Source organism: Vitis vinifera, chromosome 9, assembly GCF_030704535.1.
Source record: "Vitis vinifera cultivar Pinot Noir 40024 chromosome 9, ASM3070453v1".
Taxonomy (NCBI): Eukaryota; Viridiplantae; Streptophyta; class Magnoliopsida; order Vitales; family Vitaceae; genus Vitis; species Vitis vinifera.
Window position 1 is genome coordinate 4,193,997 of NC_081813.1, and position 20,800 is coordinate 4,214,796.

The 20,800-nt window shown below is 36.2% G+C and overlaps 1 protein-coding gene across 3 annotated transcripts in view; it reads right to left on the reverse strand.

Moving 5' to 3' along the window:
* Positions 1-20,800, reverse strand: part of LOC100265202 (regulator of telomere elongation helicase 1 homolog) — a 40,126-nt gene that overhangs the window by 8,117 nt on the left and 11,209 nt on the right. For all 3 annotated transcript variants that reach the window (XM_059739500.1, XM_010656369.3, XM_019222155.2), the window contains 19 exons: positions 17,094-17,175; positions 16,822-16,969; positions 16,368-16,530; positions 15,903-16,079; positions 15,535-15,650; positions 15,324-15,369; positions 12,927-13,068; positions 12,676-12,830; positions 11,802-11,893; positions 11,615-11,722; positions 11,448-11,516; positions 9,345-9,431; positions 6,499-6,558; positions 6,290-6,405; positions 4,642-4,699; positions 4,468-4,570; positions 2,198-2,268; positions 1,469-2,080; positions 778-923 (listed from right to left, as the gene is read on the reverse strand). In XM_059739500.1, coding sequence (XP_059595483.1) covers positions 778-923; positions 1,469-2,080; positions 2,198-2,268; positions 4,468-4,570; positions 4,642-4,699; positions 6,290-6,405; positions 6,499-6,558; positions 9,345-9,431; positions 11,448-11,516; positions 11,615-11,722; positions 11,802-11,893; positions 12,676-12,830; positions 12,927-13,068; positions 15,324-15,369; positions 15,535-15,650; positions 15,903-16,079; positions 16,368-16,530; positions 16,822-16,969; positions 17,094-17,175 — 2,551 coding nt within the window. The remainder of the gene's footprint in view (positions 1-777; positions 924-1,468; positions 2,081-2,197; positions 2,269-4,467; positions 4,571-4,641; positions 4,700-6,289; positions 6,406-6,498; positions 6,559-9,344; positions 9,432-11,447; positions 11,517-11,614; positions 11,723-11,801; positions 11,894-12,675; positions 12,831-12,926; positions 13,069-15,323; positions 15,370-15,534; positions 15,651-15,902; positions 16,080-16,367; positions 16,531-16,821; positions 16,970-17,093; positions 17,176-20,800) is intronic.

Consider the following 20,800-nt stretch of genomic DNA (forward strand, 5'->3'; position numbering starts at 1 on the left):
ATAGAGTGGCCAATTTTGGCTATAAAAAGTGCATTTCTAAAAATGTTGTACATGGTTACACAGGGAATCTAAAACTTTATTTGTTGATCTTGTAGATAATATGGGAGTTGGCTAGCTAGTCTGGTGTTACACTAGCTAAGTTTTCTTTGTACATGCTCTCTGTGTGTGTCTCCACTATACTTTGTGTGTACATGAGTTGCACCCCTTGTTGTTAGGCATGTCATTATATATTTACTTTTTAAATTTGCCAATCAAAAAAGAGTTAAAACAGGAGAGCAATAGGTGCATCTACCTACATTCAAGATAGGTTCAATTTTCCTCCTTTTCCGTTCTTTCTTTTTTTTTTTTTTTTTTTTTTTTTTTTGCTTATTGTAGGTGGTAGTTGAGGCACAAAACAAACTCTGATAAATGTGATACTAGAAATGAATTAGAATAATAGATGGTGCTTCAACGAGAAAAGTACCTGTTGCATTGGACCACACTAGAAACATTTACAAAGTGCATCGTACAAAAGAAAATAAATAACAAAAAAAAAAACTGCCATTGCATATCAAATTGAATGGTTTAAACACCTAAGTGCAGTTTAAGGCTGCAATCGGTGCTCTAGCTGATTTTCGTTCATATTCATTTGAGGTGTCTGATTAGCAATGAACCTTAGCACCCAGAGTCAAAGGGACATGAAAAGTGAATAATAAGAAACCTTATAGAAGAACTCGAGCCTAGATTTTGAATTTGCAGGCAACTGTCACTTATACAATTATAGATAGTACTTCATACCTTTTAAGAAGAGGCAGCCTCTCAGGCCCAGAAAATAATCTTGCAATGGATTCTAGAACTTGGCCTATCTTCATTGCTTTGGACTTCAGAGCCTTCATGAAACCCACAAATTCTTTATATTCAGCAGTGCTGAGTTTCTCTTGAACCTGTAAGGTTTAAAGTCCAAATAAAAATAATCAAGCTAAGGTTGTTCTTAGATTCTTAATATGGTAGAACATATGTAAATTTGACAAGTGAAAAGCTAAGGCAGAAATACTTCTGCAGAATCCAATGCATGGTTATTTTGGACCCATTTTTACCCAGGAAATGAATCTCAAGAAGCAAGTTTAAACAGCAGGTGCAAAACTTTCTGGAAATTTCGTGGGAAACAAATAGTTAACTTTCAAAAAAAGTGGGGGGGAGACAATTTTCTTCACTATTAATGCTTCCAGGAAATTCTTTTGCTAAGCCCCTTTTGGTGATAACAGAGTCACATCCTCAAACCATATAACAAGGACCCTCCAATATAACTGTTATTTACATGTCAAAGCATGCAACACTTGACCATGTTATGAGGTTTCTATGTTGGGAACCTCCTATTGTGTCAGCAACCAATCCAAACATTCAGTTTTCATGTTAGGCAGTTCTTAGACTTGTTCGTCACAGAAAATGTTGACACTAGTGAATCATTTGTGTTACCAAAATACTTCACCTGAATTAGAAAAGCAGATCCTCTTGTTTCCTTAACACTGCAAGGCAAAGGACTAGACTGAACACCCTTGCCTTTCTGACTGAGGAACTCAGCATCCTTCTTTGGAGAATCATCTTCAAGAAGCATGGCTGAACCAACCTGGGTCTCTCTGTTTGTGCCATCAGGCAACTGTGAATTATCATGTTTCACTGAATGATTGGCCAAATGGTCATTTGATTGTGCATTTTTTACCATAAATGGATGATGATGGGACATTTCAAAATTCTGCATCGCATCTGGATCAAGTTTTGCTATTCTACGTTTCTTTGCAGTACAAGTAACTAAAACTTCTTCTTTGCTTGGTTTTTCACCCAATAAAGAACTATTAAAGGAATAAGGCATTTCACTGTTTGAACATTGCATAATTTTCCTCCCAGGGATTAGCAATGATTTCTTTTTGGAGAACAGATCACTAGGACTGCTCAATGTTAAAGACTGATTTTGCTCATAAGGAGTCAGAGATGAACGATTAGCAGGAAGAACTCCTCCCAATTGACTAGAAAAGTTGCCTCTTTTAGCTTCAAGTACAGAAGACAATGGCTTCACAAATTTATCTTTATCCATTGAAATAGTCTGCAAATAAAGATTAACTGAGATGAGAAAAGGAGGAAATTGTTGAGACAAATAAAAATTCCAGGACATTTTATAACATAAAGCATGATAATATACAAAGAAAAAAATCAATGTTACCAGAGGAGTGAGAGAGTTTTCTTCATAAGATCTTTCCAGGGGCTTGGCAATTTTCATCTCATTTACATCCCCTGTATAAAGACATTTACCATTAGCCATGCACATTGAAACTATCTTTTTAATTGAACATAATAGAAGTCTCTGCAATCATCTATTACAATGGAACATCAGGCTAGTTGCATTAAAAAAATGAAGAAAGAAATCAGTGACTAAAATAGCAGTCTGGCAAATACACATTGTTCTCTAGGGACTATATTGAAATTTTTGCAGAATCAAATTGAACATTTTCTGAAGAACCCATCTAGCATATCTTATAGCAATTGACTAGCACCAGCTAACTCAACAATACTTGAAATGATTTGTCTTAGACTCATAAGTATGTTTCACTTGGCCTTCTCTACATTGCACTTTGTCAACATAAAGCCCCGCCATTTTGACCGATTCCTACAAGTGTTTCATTTTCAACATCTGCCGCTAATAATTTGATAAACCAATATAACTTATTAGCCATAAGGTCATTGAATCTGGCACAGCTAAATAGTCATTAGGAATTAACTCATAAATTTCTTAATGCAAGAGTTCATCTCAAAGCAATTAGATTTAAAAGGGGAAATGAAAAAGAATAACACAGAAAAACCACCACAGGCCAGTTTGATGATTTCAAAAGATCTGGAATATCCTTCAACTGGTTCATTTAACTCCTCATCTAATACCAGTTTTGAAGCATGTTAATCTATCAATTGAACCCAAATTCTTAAGCTGTTAGCTAATGGATCCACGATATATATCAAGCTGATTGAGTTAAACCCTAATACCCCACCGCATGAGTAGCCTTCTTTGGGCTTGCACATGAAGTTTAAACTCATGACCTCTCGTGAACCAAGGTTCCTATACCATATTAAGCTACCAATTTGATCCAAAAGTTCAAGTGGTTAGGTAATAGGCTCAAAATGTGAATGCATGTATTCTTGAAATCAAACATAAGAAAGCTTAAAAATCCAAAGAAACATCAACTTCAGTACTAAGTCAAAAGTTGCTTGATGAGATTAGAAGAGCAATATAACCTGAATTCCCATGAGTGCACAAGTAAACAAATCCACAGCTCAAAGGCAATTTCAATAAATGGAGGCATAAATAAGTTGTCTTAGACAATTAATAGGCCTTTTCATTCTAATTCTTCCATAAGTGAACCAACATAAGTCCCTGGTTAAGATACATTTCTAATATTTCCATGCTACTACATGAGTCTTTACACAAACTGAGTGTTTTCTTTTATTTTCCCTTTTGAGTGTGATGTGGGTTTGTGTTTCCTAGTGTTCCCATAGTAAACCTCGTATTCTTCCCCTTGGGCACATTTATGAAATTCTAAATAAGCAGACACATCTGATCAGTTAAAAGTTTCAACTTTTTAGGGAGGAAAAAATGATATATCCTGCATGCTTTGTCCCAATTTTGCTAGGTGCCATCTTGACATATCACAGCACATCTTGCTGATACAGAAATGTCTTAACTAATACACAACCTGACAACAGTAGAAATATCTCAAATTATGTCTAATTGCCACACCATCCTATTATCTCATCAAATTCACCGAGAGAATTGAAACAATTCTTTTTTTATGGTACTGCATCATATAATGTCGTGTAATTGACAAAAGAAACTCTTAACAGTGGAAGATGATGTTTTCTTTTATAATGTTTGAGCACAAGCTCGGGATAGCACTGAATATAGTATGTATGTTTATTAATGTCTTATGAAACATGATATACTCAATGTATATGATAAAGTTGTTTCACCCAAAAAAAACAAAACAAACAGTATATTACATTGTATTGCATCTTGATTGCATTTTTATAGATGGCTGTCATATAACCAGGTAAAGAAACTCCAGGCTCTGATCAGTTACAGGCAAATAAAAATGAAAACCAAACAGCCAACTCTCAAATTTGTTGCTATAATGCAATCATAAAGTGCCTCCAAATAGCTATTTAGAACTATAAGCCTACTGATAGTCTGATAGGAGCAGTCTATGAGGAACTAACCCTACAAAAATAGAAAATAACATTCTGCCAGAACCAAATCAGAATTTTTTGACAGGATATAGACCCATGCAACCATAAGCATACTACAGCATCAGATAAATAATATATTAAAAAGACTAAAGTTTTCAACAGAATTAAATACAACCTAATTCTGTGAAAGTTTGCCATGGAAATGAACGACCATAATCATGAACTTGATGAATATCATTTATATGGAAAATACTTAACCCCTGTCTTCAGCTCTTGACTTCAGCTGAGGAGGACCATGAGTTCCAGCATCTCGAAAAAAACGGGTTAATGTAAAAACTACATCCCCAAATTTGGAGTAACACTGCAAGCCCAGCAACAAGTAAGTACAGAAGCAATTGCAAACAACAGGCCACACCAAAACCTAAAAAGCACCTTGATATGAGGCTGTATCCAGAGTGAAATTTGAGACTGACGGTTTGGATGTGCAAACCTGTTTACAATTTAAAACATGAAGCAAAACCAGAAACTGTGCAATGTATAAAAAGACTGAGAAATATGACAACTATATCTTCAAGAATTTTGTAGATCAAAGGACCAAGAACCAAATTATGAAGCAGGCTGCATTAATAGCAGCAAAATTCTTGACCATGAAGCTTCATATCCATTTAAGTTTGATTGTGGTTACCTTAATAAGATACATAACTAACTATAAATGGTATATTTATCATTAAAGAAAAACCATTTAAAACTTGGGCATAGCCTTCCTACTGGGAAAAAAATAAAAAATAAAATTGAGCATACTCCAAATGTGGTGATACTTATCTTCCCTAGGTACTAAAGCTGAAAATTGAAAACAAAGAGATTAAAACTTGGTAGAAACATTTCAAAATATCGTGCATATGGTCCATGTCTAACTATAAAAGACACCAATCATATATGGAATATGCAATTACAGATGGGACATGTGATCTGAATTTGTGACTTAGGGAAGAAAAGAACATATTCTAAATGTGGTTCTGAACTTCAACCTGTCAATGAAGTTTAAAGTGCCATTAATTTGATAAAATGTTCAGAAACTTTAAGGGAGTTCAAAACCAAAAAGCTAAAATTGATAGATAATGGCAAGGAAAGGGTAAAAGTGATTAGGTTTGATTAAACAACACATTCTAAAAATCCATTGAGCAGACACCATAAACAACATGCAAGAAAACCCAATGTAGGTTTCAGAAAGAGGGAGAAACTCTGAGGGGAAAAAACAGATAGGAATGTGCTAAAAACTAAGTTAGAAAGACGGTGTTGGGAAACTCCAACAAAAGATTGCTACTTCCCCTGTACAGAATTGTTTCCAATAAAATGCAAGAGTTGGGAAGCATTGGACAGTAGTGGAAAGGATGGGGTCCTTAAAGTCCTTGCATTCATAAGGTGTTTCATGACTAGAAGATGGAGGTGACAAGCAACTTTTTAGCACACATCATGGAGTGTCTTTATGGGGATCTGGTAAGAACGATCTACTGCAGAGGGTTGTGGGGAATAGGTGCTTTTCAAAAGACATGCTACTCTCCCATATCTTTCAAAATCTTTGAAAATTTCCCTGCTAAAAATATTTGACTTCTTGGGCTTCTTTAAGGGTTTGTTCCTTAGCATGGGAAGCTATTTGGGAGAAGATTCTTATGATTGATCAGCTCATGAAAAGGAGTTTAGCCCTTGGCAAATACATCTTGTTTATGCAATGGCAGGAAGAAGTAACAAATCATATGTATTATACTGTGCCAAGGCCCATATTCTCTGGTAGCAATCAAATCATTCATTGAAAGATGTGTCCCTGAAAATGTTTTCTGATTGAGCTAGGATCCTTTGGGAATTTGACCTATCTCTGTTGAACTTTATTGAGGGTTTGGATCAGGATTAGGATGTATAGCCATCAGTTTTGTTGCTTTCTTGCACTTATTTCCTTGTTTGTTCTTTGGTACTACGTACTTGGGTTGCACACCTTCCCATTTTTTAAGGCCATTTTTAATCTAATTATTTTCTTTGCCTATTAAAAAACATGTTCTTGAAAGTTCCAGTACTAGATAAAAACCTTTCATCACAAAAGATAATTGCTCCAAAATCATGACAATGACGGATTACACGGCCAACAGCCTGATTCACAGCTCGTGATGCTTGTTGAGTGTACCACTCTTCTCCTGTCAAAACCTGTATCGGCAATGTCTAATTTAATAAGTAGGACAGTTGATAACATTACCAAAGAAAAACATTGGCATTTCATAATTACACAATCATGATTACCTTACATCCTTCCTTTTGAGATAGACCCCGTTGATCCAAGAATTCACGTTTCAGACGAACCTGTTATACAAGCATAAAAGGAGTTTTAAAGAAAGTGTGACAATAGAAAGCAGTTCTTTGTGTGCTGTTCCACAAAAACTCAATACATTTAAGTTAATGAGGGAGCATGACAAAAGGAAAAAAATATCTATAACAAGAAACAAATTTTAAACCTGAGACATTTCCAAATAATTATTTTTTTTTTTATTGGAAACGCACAAAGATTTATTGATAGATAAAAAAGTACAAAAGAAGGATGAGGAATCCTCCTGCCAAAGACAGCTAAACTATAGAAAAATACACTGAAAAACAAGCAAACACTCTAAAAAGACCACTCCTTATGGAGTACACACAGCTATCCAATCAAGATGTATCGCATTAAGGGGAGTCCCCTTAAAAACCTTGGAACAATAGGCCCAAAAAGAAGCAAGGAAAACAATAGAGTCTCATAGAGACTCTGAATTCCTTGCTTTATCCTCAAAAATCCTCGCATTTCTTTCCCTCCACACGATCCAAATAAGAGCGATGTTTGCAGCTTGCCACAAGGCTATCCCCCTCTTAGTCGAACCAAATCCATTGAATTTGATGTACATCATGTCAAGGATGCTCCTCGGGGGAACCCAATCCATCTTAGCTAACTGAAATAACCTGTGCCATAACCCAATTGTCAAGGAGCAATGAAGAAAAATATGATCAGCTGATTCCCCATGCTTCATGCACAGAATACAAATATCCGGACTAAGGACTTTATAGGGTCTTCTCACTTGTAGCATGTCATTAGTATTCACCTTCTTGTGTGCCACTAACCAGATGAAGGACTGCACTTTGAAAGGAATTTGAGAATTCCAAACGAATTTAGAAGGAAAAACCTGAGGAGATCCAAAAAATTGGGATAAAGCTAGAAAGAAAGATTTAACTGAAAAAAGCCCTGAAGAAGACAAGGGCCACAATCTGGCATCTGGAACCGAAGGAGATAAATGCACTCCATCAAGAGATCGCATGAGGCCTTCTAAGTCCTCAATCTCAGAATCTGACAAGTTACGACGGAAATTTAAATTCCAAGAGAAAGGACGAGTAGGACCGAGAACTGAAGAAATAGGTATGTTTTTATCCAAGACTACTCTAAATAGACTTGGATATTGGGATCCCAAAGGTTAGTCCCCCCACCACAAATCTTCCCAGAAACGAATTCTTTCCCCATTTCCTACCACAAATCGAGTAAACGAGGAAAACTCCTGAAAGACTTGAGAAATAGCCTTCCAAGGACAGCGATGTGACCATCTGACTATTGTGTTGGCATCCCAACCATTGGAGTGTGAACCATAGATGCTTAGTATGACCTGATGCCATAGAGCTGAACCCTCTCTAGGGTACCTCCACAACCATTTCCCTAAAAGAGCGAGATTTCTCAGAGAAATATTCCCAAAACCCAAACCCCCTATTTCCTTCGGTTTACACACGACATCCCACCTGACTAAATGATCCTTTTTGCCTTCCCCAATCCCTGACCATAAAAAATCCCTCTGCAACCTCTCAATTTTTGCAGCAACTGAAGTGGGTAACTTAAATAAAGAAAGATAGTAACAGGGCATATGGGTAAGGCAAGATTGGATGAGAGTTATCCTCCCTCCGAAGGATAGGTATGCCTTTTGCCAACCATCTAATCTTCTTGAAATTCTCTCAATCACAGGATCCCAAAAACCACCTGCCCTGGGGTTCCCGCCCAAAGGAAGACCCAGATATAGTATAGGCCAGCCAGAAGCCTTGCATTCAAGTGTCTCAGCCAATCTTGAAATATGAGCTTGATCCAAATTGATGCCATAAATATTACTCTTGTCTAAATTGACCTTAAGTCCAGAAATATGCCCAAATGCTAACAAAAGACTCTTGAGAGTCTGCAAGTCTTCCTCCCTAGTGTTAGAAAAGAAGATGGTGTCATCTGCAAATTGCAAATGAGATACCCTAGTTCTGTTTCTACCCACCCTGAAACCCTCCAACATATTTCTCTCCTCTGCCCTCAAAAGCATCCTATTCAATACATCTGCTACTAAAGTAAACAAAAAGGGGGAAAAAGGGTCTCCTTGTCTTAATCCTCTCGATGCCTTAACCCAACCTTTAGCGCTACCATGCACCAATACTGCATAAGATACCGAGGACAAGCATCCATTCATCCATTTCCTCCATTTAGGACTGAACCCCTTCTTCTCCAACACTTGATCTAAAAAATCCCACCTTACGTGAATATTTATGGCAATAATCCAAATAATTATTCTAAGTAAGAAAGGAAAACAATATCATATCAGGAGCCAATAATCCAAGAATATGCACATCCCCTTCAACAACATTAACCAATAAATATCTATGCTTTTAAATGAATTAACAATAAAAAAAAGTTGCATGAACAACGAAGTATTTCCAAAGTCCATACTAAGATAAATTATGTCATATAACTCATTGATGGCTTAATAACTCAAGCTAAAAGAAAATTGAAACCATAAAGACTTGGGCCAACCGCACCTTCCTGATCATCAACAACTTCACTATTATACAGTCACCAGTATTGAATTAAGACTTCATGTAGAGTTAAATGTAGAAAGCATCTTTGTCAAGATAAAGAGCCTCCCTTCTAACACATTCTAGCTTCAGGTACAGCATCTCCAAAAATTAAATATGATTTAACTCTTAACATGAAAAAGTCAAAAAAATTAAGATGGCTGTAATGCTTCATATGATAAAATGCAGCTCACAGGAAAGTTATTAAAATGCAAGCTAAGTCTTAGGAAAAAAAATGCAACAAGAAGTCGTACCTTAGGATCAGTCCTCATGGCAAATGGTATACCAGTGATAACCACAGCTCTCCCAGCATGGTCAGCAAAATCTAGTCCTTCACTTACCTGACATATCAATAATGATTAACAAGTGTAATGAAACTGGAATCTCTGAAACATAGTATAAAGTAAATAGATGAAGTAGACTATTGAAGCGAAGGTAAAACTAAAATTCTAATATCTCTAGGTGCTGTCTTACCATTTTGTTTTCTTGTACAAGAACTATTTGGATATCAGGTGAGTCAATGAGAAATGCAAGCAAAGGTAAAACTATGGAGACAACCATCAATGGAGGCTATCACAAACTAGGATGATCAATGCAGAGTACTCTACTGACAATTAGTGCAGCAATATGGTTGGATTTGATTGTGTTCGGATTTTGGGAATGGGAATTGAATAAGATCATTCTATGCAAAAATTTAAGGCTTTCAAACAACTGACTGGTGTACCCACACCCATGCTCATGTATGCTAAAAGTTCCTGTTTGTCCATGCCCAGAATATTCCGACAATGACATCTCTGGAACAAAAAGAGTGATCTAGAGTAGGAATATAATAGCTGTTCCTGTTCATAATTTTTTTCCTTCAAAGATAAGGAACAAACATTTAACAAAATGTTGTCAAATTACAACCACAGTCAACAGTAGAAACCAGCAGGCAGTGGTCACCAAAGAGACCAAATTCTGTAGAGAGCATTGTAGAAAGATAAGTTAAACATGCACAAAAGTGAAATCTGTTGATGAATTAGAATAGGTTGACAATTTCTGAAGATTACAAAGACTGTTTCACTATCATGACTCTTATAGTGACATGTTCGAGTTGATGTTCAAAATTTGAAGCTTATGCAAGTATATTTTGAGTTAGATTACAATGGAATGATGGTATAACAAAATTCATAATTTAGGTGTAACTTAAGCACCCTGGGTACTTTGTTTGGAAAATTTTTTAAAAATTACTAGAGATTCCTATTTTTCTAAAATAAGTTTTCTAGTCTAATACAATTAAAAAACCTAGGATTTTGGTACAAAAGATTTTAAAAACTCATTTTAGGTGTACAAAATAGAAAACCCTAAATATAAAAAGACTTCATTATTTTGACCTAGTTCCTAAAACTCTAGAAATCAAATACATGTTTGAAGAATCATGAATGCCCTTTCAAGGAGGAAAGGCAAAGGTTGATGATTTGAGCCCCCAAGCCTCAATATGATTTTTAGGTTATTCACCAAGGAACATGAGGATGTAGTAAGTCGTGGACGAGAAAAATAGGTGTAGTCGGCCAGTATAAGACTTGTGGGAAGGAACATTTGGGCAAGTAAAACTGTGTATAATTCTTTCAAATTTAATGGATTTTTGTTGCAGTCGAAAGACTTGTGAAATTTGCATTTTCAGAGGTTAAAGCAATCTCTATAGGTGATTTTCCACGTATAGTCAGTGTGTCATTGGATTTATTTTGAATTACTTGGACTCGTATAATATCTCACAAGGCTAATATAAAACCTAGAATTGAATCTAAATAACAAAAAAGGGTGATAATTGATTTAACTTAACCAATCTGAAATAGGCCTAAAAGTTATTAATTTAAGATATGTCATTTGGGCATAAAAATTGTGAGTGCTAACTATTTACCCCCCACCCCCACACACACCTCTTGGTAGCTCCTTGATCAAGAATACAATTTTACAAAATCCATAGTAAATTAGATTAAGGTTCACTAAGATTTTTATTCAAACTTACTCCAATTGTTTTAAGGTCTAAACTACAGTGATTCACTTGTGAGTGCTAACTATTTACCCCCCACCCCCACACACACCTCTTGGTAGCTCCTTGATCAAGAATACAATTTTACAAAATCCATAGTAAATTAGATTAAGGTTCACTAAGATTTTTATTCAAACTTACTCCAATTGTTTTAAGGTCTAAACTACAGTGATTCACTCACTTTATATTCATGTAACTTAGATTGCCTATGTGTAGAATGTGTTACTCAAAAAAGGAGGAGAGGAAAAACACAACAAAGAAGACTTTGTAAATGTCCACTAGAGCATGACAAGAAAACACTGCTGACATTCAAATAATGACCTACCTTGCCGCGACAAACGGCAAAAAAAACTGCACCAGACATTGAGCTGTCCTTTAACTTGTTCATGTAATCCTGCCAAAAAGCCAATTCACCTGACAGTCTCAAGCGAAGACAATATATAGCAAGAATGTGAACAAATGTCTATCGATTACGTAGTTTATGTTACTTACCTCAATTGAAGAAGGAAAAAGTGAAGATTGCCTAGGTTCTATAACGGGCTGCTTATGTTTGCAAATTCGTTCCCATATTGTACTAGAATTTGTTGAGTTGGCATGACTCTGCAAAAATGCAGCATAATTAGACCAAAGAAAGATGCAAACAGATGTCAATCTTGAACGATTGTGCTTGATTTCTTACTTTATTCTTCCAGCATCCAACGCATTGCTCCAAGATGTAGTAAGATGGAAAAAATACAAGCAGCCCATCGGGTACAATTCTAGCAAAATTGACTGGAAGATAAAATTCAACAAACAACTTCCTCAAATAGTTACTTTTAATAGTAGGGTAGATACCTTTTATAATTGATGAAGTAAAACTTAGGGCCTATTGCTTCATAACAAAGTAATATTCAGCACAATGAATCAATGAAATTACAAGTACATGCCTCATTTTCTGAAAGTTGCTTTTAAGATGAAAACCATTAATTCCATCCAAGATATGGATGTTAGAAGACAAATAGTATAGACTCGTCTACCCTTTTTTAACTTCATCTTCTCCATAAATCTGATAAGTTTGTGCTTCTTGTCTCGCTTCAGTCTTTTTAGAGAATATCCCCTTCCCCCACATAAGAAAGGACCTCACACCCACCCCCTCCCTATCCAAAGCAAAAGTAAAAAGCACTGGCCATTGGCTCAACACTATTCATACCTACGTATAATTTGCACATTAACTGCAAATAATCAACACTCCAATAGCTTTATGACAGAGGCATAAAATAATATGTGCCATGATAAAGTATTTTGAGCAACAGATAATAAGTTTTGGTTACACAATATCTAATGAAATAAAAGTAACACCTTATCTACATTAAGAGAGAAATTAATGACAATGTGACTATCTGAGAGTTAAATGAAATCAATAGTTTATTTACACTTAATTCGTTTATCAAAATCTTTAGTTTCTTTGCATTAATTTGTTTATCAAAACAGGTGAGCTTCCATCAGCAGCATAACATCGTAATAATATGATAAATTTATTGAGAAACAGCATTAAAAATCTTTGTATTACATACCAATGGCATTCCCAAGCTCTTGCTTGTATTCTAGAGAATCACGAGTCCGATAAGAAGAGTTAAAGGAGCAACCAGATGGACCAGCTGGTACAACTCCAGCCCATATTTGATTTGAGGATATAACATGAGGATTTTCCAACCGAACAGGAAATTCTCTAAGATGGCAAACAAGTTAGATATTCTTTAGCAATAATACAAGTCATGACATAACCAAATGGAAAGGCAAAAACAATCTGCATCAAGTAACCTACAACTTCAGTTCCTGTGCAAATGATTCCAAGGGAGATAATGTGCCAGAAGTCAAAATGATAGAACTAACACCGAGCACAGCAAATTCCTGCATGGCAATTCCCGGATTGAAGCACCACCAGCTGAGTGTTCTGGATGCCTTACCTGCAAACATCAAGGGACATAGGTATATATAGGAATTTCAGTACTACAGTACTACCACCTAGTGGAAAATTTCATTCTTCAGCAACAAAATTGCACCAGTCTGCAGGACTAATCATTCTAAGAACCAGAGTAAAACCAGCAAGCCTTTATCTAACCTATATTGGGGTTGGCTTTAGTTTTTTTATGAGCAGATCTCAACCTAATATCAACCTTCTGAACAGATACCATATTCCTGGAAGGCCATATTTAGGAGAGTGGGTAGGGGGAACCGGTGATATTAGTCATGCAGTTCAAAGAAGCTGCAATCATATTTTTATTTCAAAACACATAAAATTCTATGAAAAAATGATCATAGAAGAATCCCAAAATTGGAATGGAAAAAGGAAATTGATGAATCTACATTGGCTGCATATGGTATGTATCCCAACTTTCAGGTAAAAGACATGTAATGATCAATAGAACTTGGTTGATATTTAAATTCGAATGCCCTGAAAAATAATATTTTTAATGAAAACTTGTATAAATCCATGCAATACACATTCTGATAGTAAAACCTTGAATAAACATGACAGACTGGGACTGTCCAAAATCTAAACAATGTGCATTGAGATCTTGCAAACCAAATTTAATTTCTTCTTTGTTATAATGCTCAAATAATTTTACTTGGAAACTAAAAACTTGTCTAAGTTTGTGTATGTGAAAAAACAATGAAGGGATAATACATTGTAAGTTCAATATGGAGAAAGCATAACAGAATATTGGATAGCAAGGGGAACCAGTACAAGTATGCAACCTTGGAGCATGGTACAATCATGGGAAACACGTTTTAATTTATACTCATTCAGAAGGTGAAAACCTGTTTTCGAACATTTCTAAAACACTTCTCAAAAAACGATTTCTGGAAACAGTTTTTAAATACAAATTTTCAATGTTTTCTAGAACAAAAGTCTGTTTGGGAACTTGGCATTTTCTCAACCTATATTCCGCATTTCCAAATAATTTTTAAAAATAACTTTTATATGCTATGCTTTATTTGCAATCATTTTCCATATTTGTATAATTATTTTTTAAAACAGCCCCCAAAATCAAGTGAAAATAATTGAAAGCAAATAAAATATATTCTCAAAAAACAACTTGTTTTCAGAACTCATTTTCAAAAAAACTGTTTTTTGTCAAAAAAATACCAAAAATGTTTTCCAAGTCTGAAAAACAGTTTTTGTTTTTAAGAACAGATAACTATTTTTAAAAACAATTCCCAAACAAGCTCATTGTCTTTTCAACCATTACATGAGGATTAATCAATATTACATCTAAATATTACTTTTAACTCATCTAAAAATCTATACTAAGATTTTTAACAATATTTTCAATTAAAGTTCTTAATAGCACCACTGCTGCTGGCATTGCCAAGCCCTACACAGGCATAACCACCACTAACTCACAAATTTTTCTTTGCAACCCCTGACCTTTAAAAATAACATTGATTTTTTTAATGAATAAATGATGGAATATTAATGACTTCCATAAACAAAAATTCATAATTCTATTCAGCTTTTCAATAACTGTATTAATCGAATGGAAAATATCAAAACAAACACCATCTGTGCCACAGCCACTGCAACCTTACCGCATGATCCCTCTCCTCTACAGCTCTACCACATATTTATTTGTGACCGATTAAATGAATTTGATGCCAAGATAAACAAAATGGATCCCTCTTATTTATTTATTTATAAGATTCAACAAACTGATGGCACCAGTCCTAAATTTTGTACCTGCTGCTTCTAATTTTGATATGATCAACTTCCTTTTTTTATTTTTTCCATAATATATTAAATTAAAGGTAAAGGTGTGCAACACAACCTACTGATTGTTATATTCTATGCAAATACCTTGCTATAACTATACCATAGGCCCATCGTATGAAAATACCTCATGATCTAAAGAAACTACGTAGTCAAATTTAGCTGTCTCAATTCCTGAAAGATTAAACCAAAAACTCAAGTCCCTTTGGAGTTTCCTTCTTGATAAAGAATTATCATTAAGTTTGTGACTAATAATGCATGAGAACTAAAGTATTTCATTTAGAACATTACATTATAAACATGATTGATAACTGAAAAACTAACAGTAACAACAATAATTGAAATGAAAGATCATGATAGAAATCAAGAAAGAAAAATACAAACCAAACATAAAAAATAAAATAAAGTTCCCATCAAGCTTAATGGATTAAAAGAAAGTCCCTATGATACCTTTTAAGGCATCTGCAGCATTTGCTTCAACTTCCTGGACATGAACCTTAAATTGACAGACAATTTCAAAGACAGACAATTTCGAAGTCAGACAATCAGCTCATTGTTGGACAATGAAGACAAATGCAAGACATCCATTCTGAACTAATGATGCACCTGAAGTCCTACATGCTCCTCAGAATGGCAAAGACATAGCAAGTTTCAAACTTACACGATAGAATTTTGCATGAGCATTACCACCATCTCTGAAGATTATTTTAAGAATGTCACTCATGGTCTCTAGCCTGCAGATGGTACTCTTTGTCTTTTGGGCCACTCCTTTTGCATCTAAAGCATAGAAAAATATCTTATAAAAGACAAATTAAAGCAACAAAACTATTACCAATGTTCTAGAATATGAATCCCCCAAACTGTAAGCTGATTAATCATGAGAAAAATAAAAACATATAAAAGAATACATGTCTTTTTATAATAAAAAGTTAACCAGATGCACTTGGCCCATTTACAAAGGCACTAGTAAAAGTTGGCCCAATTAGCAGAAATATCAGTAGTACCAGCACAAAGACTGTTGGAGCTTACCTTCCTCAAGAAGCAAGGCAGCTTCCTCAATTATATCAATAAGCATGGTGGCAGTTTTGTGTGTAATATTTAAATCAGCTAGTAGTTCATAGATATAAGGCCCAGGCCTAGTAAAACCCAGTTCCTTGGACTCAATAGGCACTTCAGCAATCTGCTTCTCAAGCTTCAAAAGAAGTGCTGCATGTAATGCACAATTAAAAAGTGAGGAAATGTATCCACCAGTAAATACAATTACAATGACAGTGTGTCACCAGCAGAATGACTCATTTACAATGTGTCCTACAAAATTTTTTGCAAAAGCATTAAAATCTCAGCATGTAGTCGCCAGCATCACTATGGACCCAAAGAAACTGGTTACACACTGGCTAAGTAACCCAAAACCATTTTACAAAACACTTGTAATGATTAATGAATGGCAACTTCAATTTACATTCAGCATTTAATGAAAAGCATAATTTGACTTGCCTCTAAGAATAGCAAAATTATCTGGATTACATGATTTATCATTTGCTTTTTCAATTTCCCTCCTTGATATAGAAAGGTCAACACAATTTTTTGCTTCAGAAATGCAAGCTGTCAAAAGCCAAGAAGGCAAGTCAAAAGAGGCTGCATCTGCACACAAGCCTTCCTGCATTTCATGAGACACACAATTTATTTTTTATAGTGGCTGAGTTCACAAAGAATACAAATCAATAAACCTGCATTAGCTTCTGTAAATAACTCATTTATGATCACACAAATAAGCTCCGAACATTGACAAGCAAAAAAAATGAGGAAAAGAAACAAGTGTTCAAGGACCAACTTACATCTTTTTTTAATATGCAAACAATAAATGTATGTTGGTTTAAGGACCAACATACATAATCTCTAAATTTCTCCAGGAAAAAAAAAAGTAAAAAAGAACTGCAGTTTCCTGTACCAGGTTGTGAGCTTCATCAAATATGAGTATGCTGTTATTCCAACAAACGCTAAGAGATTTTCTGTTGCCACGATCAATGAGATAGTTATAAGGTGCGAATAAAATATCAACAACCTTATGAAGCTCTCGTGATACATAATAAGGACACCTACAAGAGCAAACAAAATACAAAAAAATTAGTATAATTCTGACTTGCAAAATGAGGAAAACATATTTGTGAAGGAAACTTTATCTTTTTGGTACAAAGAGACAATATTATCAAGAAAACCTACGGTCCATTGCTTCTTCCAATATTGACCAAGTCCTCTATGTCAATAGGGTCATCTCCAAGACCAGGATTGTACTTCATGAAATCTAAACAAAAAAATAAAACAAGAAAAAAAAAAGAAAGGCATAAAGGAAAGTCAGACCTGTTTGGAATAATAGTTAGATCACAACATCAAGAATTTTTTTTTTCTGAACAGTTAAAGTTTCTATACATCAAGAAGAGCTTCAGATTTTAGAGATAGAGTAGTTCAAAATTTCAATACCATCTGTAGAACCTTCAAAAAGATAGTTCAGGTAGAATACCAACATTTTCATCATCAGAACCCTTTTCTGATCTTTTTAGTTCAAAGCGTGGATGTGGCAACAAACACGTAGATATATCTAGGGCAAAAGGAATAAAATAAACGACATTAAATGTTCTGCTGAGTTCCAGGTATAGGCTCTCCTACACCAGCAATTAGCCTCTTTCCTTGAAGGGTGGAAAGGAGTCTCTCCACCGCCTCCACCTCCCAATCATTGAAAGATCTAGAGAAACGGGGAATCCATCCCCCCACTTCCCCCAAAGAATCCCAGCAATCCGCTACCCACACATTTTTAGAGCCATCTAGGGCAAAGAAAGAGGGAAAAGCCTCACAAAGGGAATTATTCCCGCATCAAATGTCCTTCCAAAACCCCACCCCAAAGCCCTCCCTGACCTCACAAGAGCTCCACCCTCCATCTTTTTCCCCAAACTTCCTACTAATTATAAGCTTCCACAAGGACTCCCTTTCAACTGCAAAGCACCAACTCCATTTGCACAAAGGGGCCCTATTGAGGATAGAAAGATTTCTAATCCCCAATCCACCCTTCTTTTTATGAGAACAAACAACAGCCCACTTTACAAGATTGGGCCTCTTCTCCAATGCTCCCCCACCCCAAGGAAAATCCATTTGGATTTTCTCAAGTTTCAATTTAACAACTCTTGGCATTAACTTAAAATTTATTACTGTTGAGAGAGAGAGAAAGAAGAAAAACCTTAATTCTCATTCATGTAATTAACTACTTACAATTGAGAAGTATATATATATATACAAGCCTAGGAGAACTAACTACCATACATGTAACCTATATTAAAAAGGAAAGACTGTACACTATATATACATTATATTCAACACTCCCCCTCAAGCTGGAGCATATATGTCATATGCACCAAGCTTGTTACAAATGTATTTAATCCTAGGACCTCTGAGAGATTTAGTGAAGATGTCTGCTAGTTGATCATTTGAATTAACAAAACTTGTAGCAACACATCCTGATGCGATCTTCTCTCTAATGAAGTGACAATCAACTTCAATATGCTTAGTCCTTTCATGAAAGACTGGATTAGATGCAATATGTAATGCGGCCTGGTTATCACAGATGAGTTTCATCTGTTCATCCTTTCCAAATCTCAACTCTTGAAGAAGATGTCTCAACCATATGAGTTCACATGTTGCCAGAGCCATAGCTCGATACTCGGCTTCAGCGCTAGATCTGGCCACTACATCTTGTTTCTTACTCTTCCAAGATATTAGATTACCTCCAATAAAAACACAGTACCCTGAAGTGGAACGTCTATCTGTGGGTGAGCCAGCCCAATCTGCATCTGTGTAACCAACAACCTGAGTATGACCTCTGTTCTCGTACAACACACCTTGGCCTGGTGTGCTTTTGATATATCGAAGAATGCGGATTATGGCATCCCAATGGCTATCACATGGTGACTGTAGGAATTGACTAACAACACTCACAGGAAAAGAAATGTCTGGACGAGTAATGGTGAGGTAGTTCAATTTACCTACGAGTCGTCGATATCTCCCAGGGTCCCTAAAGGCTCCCCCTGTCCTGGTACAAGTTTGACATTTGGATCCATAGGTGTATCTACCAGTTTACAGTCTAACATACCAGTTTCTTCCAGGATGTCTAAAGCATACTTCCTTTGGGAAAGGACCACACCGGAACTGGATTGAGCTATCTCAATTCCCAAGAAATACTTGAGTTTCCCCAAGTCTTTAGTCTGAAAGTGGGTAAAAAGATGTTGCTTTAGTTTCTGAATACCATCCTGATCACTACCTGTAATGACGATGTCTTCCACATAAACAACCAGATAAATACACTGCCCCAAGGAGTTATGATGATAGAAAACTGAATGGTCTGCTGTACTGCGAAGCATGCCAAACTCTTGAACAACAGAGCTAAAACGGCCAAACCATGCTCGAGGAGATTGTTTCAAGCCATATAGAGAACGGCGTAACCTGCACACTAAACCAGACTCCCCCTGAGCAACAAAACCAGGAGGTTGCTCCATATAAACTTCCTCGACAAGATCACCATGAAGGAAGGCATTTTTAATATCTAACTGATAATGAGGCCAAGAACACATAGCAGCCATGGAGAGAAGCAAACGGACAGAAGCAATCTTGGCAACAGGGGAGAATGTGTCACCATAATCAGAACCATAAACCTGAGTATAGCCTTTAGCAACTAAGCGGGCCTTAAGGCGATCAACCTGACCATCAGGACCAACCTTAACTGCGTAGACCCAACGACAGCCAACTGTAGATTTACCAAAGGGTAAAACAACAAGATCCCAAGTGCCATTAGAGTGCAAAGCAGCCATTTCATCCACCATTGCCTGTCGCCAACCTGGATGGGAAAGAGCTTCATGGGTGCTCTTTGGAAGAGAAACAGAGGATATAGCAGAAACAAAAGCAGAATAGGGTGAAGATAATCGATGATAACTCAAAAAATTGTAAATAGGATGAGGATTACGAGTAGAGCGAGTACCTTTCCGAATAGCAATGGGTAAATCATCAGGAGAAGGCAGAGCCGAGGCAGGAGAAGCCGAAGGGGTAGGAAGTGAGTCAACAGGTGCCTCAACAAAAGGGAGAGGAGCAGCGACACAAGGACGACGATGATAAACCTGAAGTGGTCGAGGAGGCACGACATCAGTTGGGGAGACAATGGGAAGGGGCAAGACTTCAGAAACAGGAAGAGACTCAGAAGTGGTGGAAAAGAATGGTGAGTCCTCAAAGAAGGTGACATCAGCGGAGATAAAGTATCGATGAGTCTCAAGGGAATAACAACAATAACCCTTCTGAAGTCTGGAATATCCCAAGAAGAGGCACTTCATGGCTTTGGCGGAAAGCTTGTCCTGTCCAGGAGTGAGAATATGAACAAAGCAAGTACAACCAAAGACACGAGGAGGAAGGAAATAAAGTGGTTGGTCAGGGAAAAGAAGGAAGTGAGAAATCTGATCGTGTAAGACAGAGGAGGGCATACGATTAATCAAATAACAAGCGGTAAGAACAGCGTCCCCCCAAAAACGAAAAGGAACATTACTATGGAGGAGGATAGTACGAGCTGTCTCAACAAGATGTCGATTCTTGCGTTCAGCTACCCCATTTTGTTGAGGAGTATGAGCACAAGAAGACTGATGAAGAATCTCATGATGAGACATAAACGAAGTAAATGGGGCTGAAAAATATTCCCTGGCATTATCACTGCGTAACACACGAATAGAAATATTGAACTGGGTTTGGATTTCAGCATAAAATTTCTGGAAAATAGAGAATAACTCAGCTCGATTTTTCATTAAAAATAACCAAGTACATCGAGAATAGTCATCAATGAAAGTGACAAAATACTGAAATCCTAAAGTAGACGCAGTCCGACAAGGACCCCAAACATCAGT